The 12,181-nt window shown below is 49.2% G+C and overlaps 1 protein-coding gene across 4 annotated transcripts in view; it reads left to right on the top strand.

Annotated features, from left to right (window-relative positions):
• OTUD5 (OTU deubiquitinase 5) overlaps positions 1-12,181 on the top strand; it is a 32,674-nt gene that overhangs the window by 6,178 nt on the left and 14,315 nt on the right. For all 4 annotated transcript variants that reach the window (XM_017523913.2, XM_017523911.2, XM_017523912.1 and 1 more), the window contains exon 2: positions 6,526-6,619. In XM_017523913.2, the coding sequence (XP_017379402.1) occupies positions 6,526-6,619 (94 nt within the window). The remainder of the gene's footprint in view (positions 1-6,525; positions 6,620-12,181) is intronic.

The raw sequence follows: 12,181 nt of genomic DNA, 5'->3' as shown, positions 1-12,181 counted from the left end.
TCCCGGGTTCAAGCGATTCTCCTGCCTGAGCCTCCCGAGTAGCTGGGATTACAGGCCTCTGACACCATGCCTGGCTAATTTTTGTATATTTTTAGAGATGGGGTTTCACCATGTTGACAAAGCTGGTCTTGAACTCCTGACCTCAGGTGATCCACCCTCCCCGACCTCCCAAAGTGCTGGGATTACAGATGTGAGCCACCATGCCCGGCCAATCTTGGGGGTTTTTAGTCCCCCTCCTCTCAGTGACCTAGCCAAAGGTTGGGGCCTTGCTCTTTGTCCCTTCTGCCCTGGAGGGGTCGTGTTGGTCCTTAGAGCGCAGTGTGTCTATGTTTCTCTTTGGATGGGTTGCCTGTGTTTTGTCCATGGAGCCAGGCTAGTGTTCCTGGGTGCTTTGCTGGAGGGGGTGGTCTTGGCACCAGGGCTGCTGAGACAGAACTGTGAATCCCAGAATACTAAGTATCTCTTGGCCATGGGCTCTGGGAAGACATCTGTCCATGAGCTGCCACTGCTGGTGCCATCTTTTGTCCTCTCCCCACTTCAGTGGCAGCCCATCCATCCATAGGCAGAATCAGTAGCTTCCCAGGCTGAGAGGGAGATTCCAGGGCCCTGCTGCCTTAATTCTAACTTCTTACCCTGGAGGATGCTAGGTAGGTGGACCCTGAAGAGTGGGATCCATGCCATGTTGTCTCACAGCCGTGAGGCCCTACGGCTCAGACACCAAGGAGTGCTACCAATGTGGGTATGTTAGTTTCCTGTGGCTGCTGTGATATTACCACAGACTGGGCAGTTTAAAACAACAGAAGTTGGCTGGGCACGGTGGCCCACCCCTGTAATCCCAGCACTTTGGGAGGCCAAGGCGGGTGGATAATGAAGTCAGGTGTTCAAGACCAGCCTGGCCAAGATGGTAAAACCCCCATCTCTACTAAAAATACAAAAATTAGCCAGGCATGGTGACAGCGCTTGTAATCCTAGCTACTTGGGAGGCTGAGGCAGAGAATTGCTTGAACCCAGGAGGCAGAGTTTGCAGTGAGCCAAGATCCTGCCATTGTACTCCAGCCTGGGCAACACAGCGAGACTCCATCCCAAAAACACAAACAAAAAATACAGCAGAATTTTATTCTCTCACAGTTCTGGAGGCCAGAAGTCCAAAATTAGTTTCACTATATCCAAATCAAAATGTTGGCAGGACCATACTCCTGGAAGCTCTCAAGGAGAATTCAGACCTTTTCTAACCTCTCACGGCTGTCAGCATTCCTTGGTTTATGTTATGGCTGCATCATTCCAATCTCTGCCTCCATCTTCACCATCGCCTTCTCTGTATATGTGGTTTCCTCTTCTGTTCTTATTAAATTTCCCTCTGTCTCTCTTTTATAAGGACACTTGTAATTGCATTCAGGTCCTAGCTGATACTCCAAGATAACCCCCCATCTCCAGATTTAGTAATGTAAGTTAATTAGATCTGCAAACACCTCCCCCTCCCCTTCCCCTTCCCCTTCCCCTTCCCCTTCCCCTTCCTTTCCCTCTTCTGACAGGGTCTTACTCTGTCACCCAGGCTGGAGTGCAATGGCGCAGTCTTGGCTCACTGCAACTTCCACTTCCTGGACTCAAGTGATCCTCCAGCCTCAGCCTCCCAAGTAGCTGGGACCACAGGTGTGAGCCATCATGCCCGGCTAATTTTTTATTTTTATTTTTTTTTTTGAGATGGGGTCTCGTTCTGTCGCCCAGGCTGGAGTGCCGTGGTGTGATCTTGGCTCACTGCAACCTCCACCTCCCAGGTTACAGCAATTCTCCTGCCTCAGCCTCCTGAGTAGCTGGAATTACAGGCGCCTACTACCACGCCTGGCTAATTTTTGTATTATTAGTACAGACGGGGTTTCACCATGTTGGCCAGGCTGGTCTCGAACTCCTGACCACAAATGATCCACCTGCCTCAGCCTCCCAAAGTGCTGGGATTACAGGTGTGAGCCACTGCGCCTGGCCTGTATTTTTTGTAGATATGAGATTTCGCCATGTTGCCCAGGCTGATCTTGAACTCCTAAGCTCAAAGCAATCTGCCTGCCTTGGCCTCTCAGAGTGCTGGGATTACAGGCATAAGCCACCACACCTGGCCCTACGTTTTTCATTATAAGGTAGCATTTACATGTTCCAGGGGTGTTAGGGTTTGATATCTTTGCGTGGCTATTAATCAGCCTACTACAGAGGCTTTTTTTCCCTTCCAAGGAAGGGAAGGGAACTCATTAAGTGGTCTTTTCCCTTCAGATATTACAGGGGAAGCCCTTAACATTTGAGTCTGCCCAGCATCCCTATTATTGGGAGGCTTGGTGTCCCCATTCACAGATTGGAAAACTGTGGCTCAAAGCAGTTCATCACATGGCTAATAATTGGTGGACCTAGATTGGAACCCAAGGCAGTTGGGTTCCACAGCCTGCTCCAACTTCACTTGGGCCTTTAGACCACTAGGTGACAGAATTTTGCCTCAGCTCCTGGGATCCTGTGGTGTTAGAGAGCTTTACTCGGCTTTTTTGTGGAGGCTCAGAGATAGGGAGGGACTTTCCCACAGGCTCTGCAATGGGTTTGCAAGGTTCACAGCCTGGACTTGACCTCCTCAGGCAAGGGCACTGTTGGAGCTTAAACTTATCTATGGCTGAGCTATCCCCTACCCCCAAATCGTAGCAGCCCTTCCTAAGCAACGTTTTACCCCCAAAGGGAGAAAGAAAGGCCAGAGCCCAAACTCTTCAGGCTGCTGATGCCAAAGCCAGTGGGTGGCTAGCAGTCCAGCCTCTAGATCCAGGCCTGGATGCCAATTTGGCTGGCCCAGGACCCAAACCCCGCTGTGCAAGGGGCCTACTCAGGTCTCTTTCATTTTTAGAGACAAGGATATTTCATGAATGGACTGCAAGGTATGTCCTCCATGCTCTGGCTCGTGGGAGCCTTCCCTGTTGTCTCTATACTAGGCTTTGCTGGTATCCAAACTCCAGCTCCTTTCTCTTTCTGCCTTTGTTTTTTTTGTTTGTTTGTTTGTGTGTTTGTTTTTGAGACAGAGTCTTGCTCTGTTGCCTAGCCTGGCTGGAGTGCAATGGCACAGTCTCAATCTCAGCTCACTGCACCCTCCGCCTCCCAGGTTCAAGTGATTCTCTTGCCTCAGCCTCCCGAGGAACTGGGATCACAGTCACACGTCACCACGCCTAGCTGATTTTTTGTATTTTTAGTAGAGATGGAGTTTCGCCATGTTGGCCAGGCTGGCCTCAAACTCCTGACTTCAGGTGATCCACCCACCTTGGCCTCCCAAAGTGCTGGGAATACAGGCGTGAGCCATCACGCCCAGCCTCCTTTCTGCCTTTGTAAAGTGTGGGTAATATTTCCTGCCACCTGGGCTGTGGTCAGGACAATTAAATGAGGTCACTCTTTGCATCTGGCGTGGGGTAGGTATTTAGCTAATATGAGTTCATCTTCCTGGCCCTCTCTGCTTACCTGCCTAGTACTACCCAGAACTTTAGCTCTACTGGATTCATTGCTGGGCTCCGGGCATCCCTGGTGCTTTGTGGCAGAAGTGACTTCATTTCCCAACCAGTTAACAAGCATTTTTGGAGGTCTTGATGTTTTAATGCCTTGCTCAGGTGGCACCTCCTCTCAGGTGCTTGCCTAAATGGGTGGGTCAGGTCTCTGTTTCTTTTCTTTTCTTTTCTTTCTTTCATTTTTTTGAGACAGCCTCACTCTGTCACCCACCCAGACTGGAGTGCAGTGGCATGATCCTGGCTCACTGCAACCTCTGCCTCCCAGGTTCAAGCAATTCTTCTGTCTCAGCCTCCTCAGTAGCTGGGATTACAGGTGTTTACCACCACACCCAGCTAATTTTTTATTGTATTTTTTAGTAGAAACAGTATTTCACCATGTTGGCCAGGCTGGTGTTGAACTCCTGACCTCAAGTGATCCACCTGCCTCAACCTCCCAAATTGCTGGGATTACAGGCGTGAGCCACCGCACCGGGCCCCTCTTTCTGTTTCACGACACCTGGTATTCACCTTTTTCATAGCCGTATTCATACCTTGTGGTGGTTACCAGTTTCCCTGCCTCTCTGCTAAGTAGTTTGTGAACTTATCAAGAGTAGAGACTAAATCTGATTCATTTCACTGTCCTCACTGCCCAGCCCAGGATCGATCTTAGTAGCTACCTGGTAAGTCTTTCTTGGCTGGATAATAGGAGCCCCTCTCCTGTTTGATCTCCTTTTCTTCTCTCTTTTTTCCCCTCTCTCCACAGGCAGGAAGTTGTGCTCCCTTCTTTTTTAAGAAGCTTTTCTTCTGTCAGGTTTGGTATTATAGTTACGGTTGCAGCATCCCTGCTGGAGACCCCTGGCTGGGGCAGGCCCATGACTCTGGGAGATGGCTAACCCTGTGGGGCTAGGATGGACTTAGGGATAACTGGCTGGAGTGCGTTAATCCACAGGCTCGGGGGCAAGGAGGGGCACCTGGACCACTGGAATGTTGTGTACAAACAGGAGTCTTTGTGCTGCCCATAGAAGCTCATTAAGGGCTTCCAGATGCCTTTGTCATCTTTAGAAATCTAGCCATGTCTTCCTGGGGTATGGGCCCTGATGATGGGGCTGACTGGGTATTCCCTTGTCAACTCTTCATCCCCTCCTGTCCAGCTACTCAGAAGGACTTTCTGAGGGCTTCTCAGTTGTACATAATCTCCGTGCTGATCTCGTCTGCTTCTGTGATTGGCAACAACCTCCCCTAGTATATGGTACGTTATTTAAAAATAATCTTTAGGTCCTGATGCTTCTCTGAACCTGTTGACAGCTCTGTCCAGTAGATCAACATATCCCCCATTCCATAGGAAACTGAGACTGATATCAGGCAGCAGTGTGACGAAGCTGGGGTTGGAACACAAAGCTCTTTGCTTCTGAACCTTGTGCTTACAACTTTGCCAGCAATGCCTCTCCTCTGGCTTTTCTAGGGGATGGGTTCCACCCCTTGCCTGAGCTGGGGAAAAATAGCCTGATGGATAGGTGGGCCCCTATGTCTGATTTCTGTTACCCTGGATCGTATAAATCCCTGGGTAGGGCCGTGTCCCCAGGGAGCAGGCTTGGGATCCTGTAGTTTGTAGCCCTGTTGCTGGGTCAGGCTGGCTGCTTCTGGTAGCCAGCAGAGGGCGTGAGGGACCCAGGAAAGGCTGATCTGCTGCTTCTGGTTTGTTTTGTTTTGAAATGAAAATTATCTTTTAAAAGGTTATGTGGTCATTTTTTTAAAATTCAAAAATATGTATTTATACAGGTTCATTTAACTTGAACCTTTGCAGTGCTAGATGTGCTTTGGAATTTAGGAAAAATTCAGAATCTATAACACTCATCTGGTGTATATACTTTGTATTATATAACACCTCCAGCAGGGTCTGAGGCAGTATCTTATAATCAAACACTTGAATATTTTCTGCATTGAAATATTTGAATATTCACCCCAAGTGGGATAGATTCTTGTCAGTTCTGGTCAGGTTATCATGCCAAATGAGTTAGATAAAGACTTTTGATTTTCAAAGCTTTTCAAAGCTTTTTGGGTTTAGTATACCTTTATAAAAGGGAAATGGGCCAGGTGCAGTGGCTTGTGCCTGTAATCCCAGCATTTTGGGAGGCCGTGGTGGGCGGATCATGAGGTCAGTAGATCAAGACCATCTTGGCTAACATGGTGAAACCCCATCTCTACTAAAAATACAAAAAATTAGCTGGGCATGGTGGCACGCATGTGTAGTCCCAGCTACTTGGGAGGCTGAGGCAGGAGAATCGCTTGAACCTGGGCGGTGGAGGTTGCAGTGAGCCAAGATCACGCAACTGCACTGCAGCCTGGGCGACAGAGCAAGCAAGACTGTCTCAAAAAAAAGGGAAAGTGAAATAAAATTGCTGATAACACCAGGACTTAGGGATGATATTTTGCTGTCTAGTCTTCCCAATTTTGTGTACATGTGTTCGTATACATACATAAGTATATATGTGTATAAACGTGTTTGTATATATATCTGTTAAATGTGTTTAGTTACAGATGAGAGCATTGTTTGCAGACTTGTGACTTATACAGCATATCTTGGAATCCTCTAACTCTTTGTCAGATTCAGGATCTAGGCTCTTGCCAGTCACGTCCTCTTCAACATCTTTCCTAGATGAAACTCCTTGAGGTAGAGCCACATTCTCCACCCAGACACTTGCTGGGTCTGAGTCTCTGGCTGTCTGGTGGAATGTGGCTCCCTGGGCCAGGCCCTTCAGGATCAGCAAAAGTCAGAAGGCAGTTGGGGCCACTGTACTCAGGTTACAGTACTTGGGACCCTTTTGGAAGCAAGTCTTAGGTTCACCCAGCAACTGATTCCCTGAAAGAGTCTCCTACTTCACGTTCATGGAGTGGTCAAACAGGGCTGAGAACTTTACTTTGCCCAACGTCCTCTCTGTCAATGATCTAGGCCTCTCAGGAGCTTAAGGTTGGGACCCTGGGGAGGGAGTACAGGTCTTCCCTGTTGCTGACTCCCACCTCTTCCCTCCAGCAGGAGCACTGGTTTGAAAAGGCCCTACGAGACAAGAAGGGCTTCATCATCAAGCAGATGAAGGAGGATGGCGCCTGTCTCTTCCGGGCTGTAGGTGAGTCTCTGCCTTAGTCCTTAAGGGCCTAGGACTGCCCCTAAGCAGTGTCCCAGTTATCAGGAATAGCCCCTGAGGCAGTTAGCTAATCTTTTAGGGACTCTAGACTCCACCCTCAAGTTGATATGTGACCTCTAGCTGTGGGTCTTGAGACGTTGTAGTGGTGGAGGATTAATACTAATAATAGCAAGAATAGTGATAAAGAAAATAACATCCTTTGGGACACATTGGTCTGTCAGGTGCTACAGGAAACCTCTTTGATTCCCCACTAAGCTAGGTGAGTGTAGGCACTATTGTTGCTTCCATTTGTCAGAAGAGAAAAGTGGCTCAGAGATTGGGGGGTGACTCTTCTGGAGTAAAATAAGTAGTAGAGTTGGGATTCAGTGTCTGGGTTAGATTAGTCTGAGGCCCATGCTCTTAACCATAGCACACTGCTGTCACCCTGGGCTGTAGGACCCCTAGGTTTATACCCAGATCCCATCTCTGGTGTGTTGTGAGTCTCTGTTCCTCAATCTGTGTGTATGGGGGCTATGAACCTAGATCTCTACAAATTTCTTATATAATTTTTTTTCAACTTATACGAAAGAAGAAGGATGAACCCTCATGTACCCATCATCCAGCTTCAAAATAGTCAACACATGGCCAGCCTTGTTTCATCACTATCCCACCCACTCTTTCTCACTCCCCTGAAATGAGTATTTTAAAGCAAAACCCTGACATTGGATCATTTCATTCATAAATATTTCTGTATGTTTCTCTGGCAGATACAGACTTTCTTCTTTTTAACGTAATCAAAATGCCATTACTGCACCTAACAGAATTAATAATGCCTTAATACCATTTGCTATCCAGTCTGAGCTCGATCTTTGAGGCCATTCTGGCTCTGAATCTATGACCCAATAGATAGTTGTAGGTCCTGTGCTAGGGTGAAGGGGAAGCTGGGAGTGTGACCTGATCCTCCCTTTGATACTCTGATATCTACCAAGGAAAAGTACCCTCTGATAGGTGCTTTGAGCTGGGAGTCAGAAGACCTACCTTCTAGTTCTGGCCCTGACCTGTAACTGCTGTGACACTTGGCCTTGGTTTTCCCGTCTGTGAAATGGTGTTGATTCTCAGTGCCTCTTTGAGTTCCTTCTTGGTCTGCTGTTCTCTCCGTCTGTGGGTACCCCCATGTCTATTGGTGGGCTGGACTGTTTCAGGCTCCATCCCTGGCTGCGCCACTGATTCTCAGTATGACCTTAGGCAAGCAACTCTTCTTTCTGAGCCTGTTTCCTCGTCTATAAAATGGGGCTAAAAGACTCTCATGCTGTAATGATTTAATGAAGTTGCTTTGGTAAATCCCTTTAGTGCCTGACGCATATAGCAGACCCTCAAGGAACAGTAGTATTTGTAAAACCCAGATGCCATTTTCAGTGATGCCTCAGAGTCACATGTGTTTGTTGAAAGGGTGGAGTGAGTGATCTCCTCTCTATTCTGCCAGGCAGAAGAGGCCCAGGCAATGGGCTTTGTTGGACTGGGGAAAAGCTCACCCCTCCTATACATCTGGTTCAAGTCTCTGTTCTCCCTGGGATGTTTCCCAGAGGAAGAGCTGGGTTTGGGGGCATCTTGGACAAAAGGAAGGCAAAGAAAGAATAGATGGGGGCCTGTTAGGTGCTAGGCCCTGTGTCGAGACTTCAGGCTGGATGTGGGGTAAGCAGGGCTGCCAGTGGAGTTAGGATCAGAGAATGCAGCAGGCATCTGAGTCTTGGGCAGTCATTGAGGGTAGGCCTTGGGGCTGGCTAGTGAGCACCTGGCTTGTGTAGTAACTCTTATCAAGAGCAGAGAGAGAGAGTGAGAGTGTGTGTGTGCGCGTGCGTGCGTGTGTGTGTGTGTATGTGTGTGTGTGTGTCTAGCTGTTCTCCCCAAATACCCCCGACCCTTCCTCCCACTGGGGCCTTCAGTAAGGGACCTCCACTTACAGGAAGAGCTGACCATGGCAGGTTGAAGGCCTTTCCTTATCGGCACTGTGACTACACATTTCCCCTGACTGGGCTGCCTTTGGCTTTTCTCTGTAAAACCTCAGAAGTCTGTGGCCTCTCCCCAGAAGTCCATGGCCCCTGGTCTCTAGGCCTTATCTGGAGGTTTCCCTGGTGCAGAGTGCATAGTACATGTGCCTGGGAAGGGGACTTTGTCCCCGGGCTTTTTGCTGTCCCCCGTTTCCAGCCTAGCCTGGATGGGGACAGATGGCAGTCAGCTTAGGCTGTAGTGTGAAGCCCTACAGGCTGACTTCCTGCCCTGTGTTGAATAGTGGAAGGAACGTGTAGCAGAGTTGGAGTGGGGGTGGGGGGGTGTTGCAAATGTAGAGGGCACTGTTTCCTTGACCCCTGCTGTGTGCTAGGCATTCAGCTAGGTGCTTCAGGCTCACTTGCAAAACTTGGATCATTATCCCATGAGACAGGTGAAAAGATTGAAGCATAGAAAGGGAAATGACATGCTCAGAGCCATTAGCCAGAGCTGGCCTGGGAACCCAGAGGTGTCCAAAGGACACATTTTTTTTGTTGTTGTTGTTGGTTTTTTTTTTGAGACAGAGTTTCACTCTTGTTGCCCAGGCTGGGGTGCAGTGGTACAATCTTGGCACACTGCAGCCTCTGCCTCCTGGGTTCGAGTGATTCTCCTGTCTCGGTCTCCTGAGTAGTTGGGATTACAGTCTTGTGCCACCATGCCGGGCTAATTTTTGTATTTTAGTAGAGATGGGGGTTTCACCATGTTGGTCAGGCTGGTCTCGAACTCCTGACCCTCATGACCTACCCGCATTGGCTTCCCCAAGTGCTGGGATAACAGGCATGAGCCACCGTGCCCGGCCAGGACACATTCTTTTTATGATCCTAGGACACTTAGCTTCTTAGCTTGGTTGTCAACTGGCAGATGACCTTGGCTGTGTTCCTTGACTTCTCTGGGCCTTACCTCCTCCAAGTAGGAGCATGTGGCCATCTATTGTTGGGAGTCTTGAGGCAGATGGCTTTCTGCCTTCTGTTCCCCTGGATTATCTTCTTTTTTTTTTTTGACAGAGTCTCGCTCTGTCACCTAGGCTGGAGTGCAGTGGCACGATCTCAGCTCACTGCAGCCTCCGCTGGCCAGGTTCAAGCAATTCTGCCTCAGCCTCCTGAGTAGCTGGGATTACAGGTGTGTGCCACCATGCCTGGCTAATTTTTTTTTCAGTAGAGAGTAGAGATGGGGTTTTATCATATTGGCTAGGTTGGTCTCGAACTCCTGACTTCATGGTCCACCTGCCTTGGCCTCCCAAAGTGCTGGGATTATAGGCATGAGCTACCATACCCGGCCCATCCCCTGGATTATCTTCCTGTAGGGTCCTACCATTTGCTTTAGAGACATCTGAGAACTGCCTACTCCCCAGGTAGCTGCCTGTCTGCCATTGGTTCCCCTGAGTGAACCAATATGCATTGGCTGCACTCAGTTCTCTCCCACCTCCTCTTATTGGGGATTCGTGAGCATAGGAACCTGAGCCTCAGTGGTAGCCTCAGTGGCCCACTCTGTCCCTGCTATGCTCAGATAACCTCCTCTTGGAAACGTGACTCTGCATCTCTCCCTTGCTCCCTCCCTCCAGTGGCTTTGACTCAGCAAAAACCTCTAACCCTGACAGGGTCCTGGTGCTAGCTTCTGTGGGCAAAGTGGAGGCCACATGGTTGTTTCTACATGAGCCATGGGGGAGCAGCAAGGTCTGTGCATGTTACCAGGATGAGGCCCAGAAACATTAGCTAGGCCCACTCCTCTGGGCCTTTTGGTCTTGGAACATGGACCATCAGCACTAGGAGGGATGGATCTGAGATCAATTTTGACTGTTTTATAAATGGGGAAACTGAGGCCTCAAGAAAGCTAAGACCCTACCCTATCTAGGCCATACAACCAGTGTCAGAACATTGGTATTTGAGGTTGAACCAGGCCACAGAATGAAGAAGATTCCCACGGGCCATTTCTTGTACACCAGTTTCTTTCAGCCCCTCTCTCCCCTGTATCCTTCAGTTCTTCTCATCCTTGCAGTGAGAACCCTTAAGCAGAGGAGCACACATCTCAGGGACCAGGCTATCCAGGGGGATGAGTTCTCCTGTCTCTCCCACTGAGGATATGCCAGTTGTGGTTGTTGGGGCCACAGACCAGGTCACACTACAGCTGCTTGACAAGCAGGTGAGACCTTTGTCCTGGCTCATATCCTCAGGAGATTTGTTCTCAGTGGGACCAGGGTTCCCACTGGACTAGGAGGGTAGTGTGGAGCAGACCAGGTCCCTGTCTCCTCTGCGGCTGTGTGTACACATGTTTGTGTGGTTTGTTTTTAGGTTCCCTGTAGATACCAAGCTTCCTTTTGTGCCCTTAGTAGAACTTACTATGGCTCTTCTGGCAGGTAAGCAGCTATTTGGGGAGTAGGCAGTTCTTAGCTGTCTCTAAAGCAAATGGTAGGACCCTATAGGAAGATAATTCAGGCTCCCGTCTTGCTTCTTCACATAAATCTGGGTACATACTGGTTACATTACATTGGTTACATAAGGACTTCTCCCAGACAGCAGAGGAGAGAGGTTGAGGCTAGTCTGTTAGAGCTCTTAGGGTTATTTCCCCTGCCCTTCACCTACCCTGCCAGAGGCTAGGAAAGAGGTTGGTGGGATAGGGGATTCTTCAGTTTGTAGAGCCTCACATCTTCAGTCTTTCCTGGTTAGTGGCAAGGGCATCTGCTCGTTGAATGTGATAGTTCTCTGTTGTTGTGGGATTTGTTGGGTGAGCATTTAGCTTCAGGGAGCATCTTTGGCAGGCTCTGCTGGGCGTGTATACACATATGCATTTCTACATCATCTGTGTGTCCAGAAAAAGGAAAGAAGTGGGGTGTGTATGGGGAGGGTAAGGTTGGCCTCTGTGGCCCTAGGGAGAGTTAACAGCCCCTGATATCTATAATCTCTGCCCATTCCCATGTCTTTCCTGGGTTCTAGCTGATTCCTGCTTGTACTGGTATGGAAACTGAGGCACACAAGATCAGGTCCTGCCCCAGGGAGTAAGGTGACTAAGATGGTAGCTAGACTGGGGAGAGGGTGGTAATATCACCTGGGGCCAGCAGCTACCTTTGAGAGCGCGGCCTCACCTTCACCCCCCAGATGTGTGATTCCAGGTCAGCTTTGCCACATTTCTGTGTCCCCTGTATAAAGTCAGAGTGTTTTGGTAAGAATAGAATGAGTGTGAGTGTGAAAAGTCTTTGGTGGAACCAATTGTAGTATTGTACTGAGGATTTCTGAGCCCTGTTGGAGATGGGAACAGAGGTAGAATGGTGGGGGACCCCCTTCCAGCTGGCCTCTGGGAGGGGAGAACAGGTGCAGTTTGCCCGCAAGTGCAGCGTCAGCAAGAGGAGGAGTTTCAGTTTCTATAAAAACAAGTTCTCTGAATTCCCCTTCCTCTGCAGGTCATCCCCCCAACCTCAGACCCCTCCAAAGGGAAGTCTAGCCTGGCGCCCAGCCCTGTGTGCTAGCCTTCTGGGAAGAGGAGGGCTTTCTGGAGGACAGAGGTGGAGCTAGGAAAGTCAGAGAA

This window comes from Cebus imitator, unplaced genomic scaffold (genome assembly GCF_001604975.1).
Source record: "Cebus imitator isolate Cc_AM_T3 unplaced genomic scaffold, Cebus_imitator-1.0 Scaffold30, whole genome shotgun sequence".
NCBI classification, from domain to species: domain Eukaryota; kingdom Metazoa; phylum Chordata; class Mammalia; order Primates; family Cebidae; genus Cebus; species Cebus imitator.
This window is presented reverse-complemented; position numbering and strand designations above follow the sequence as displayed.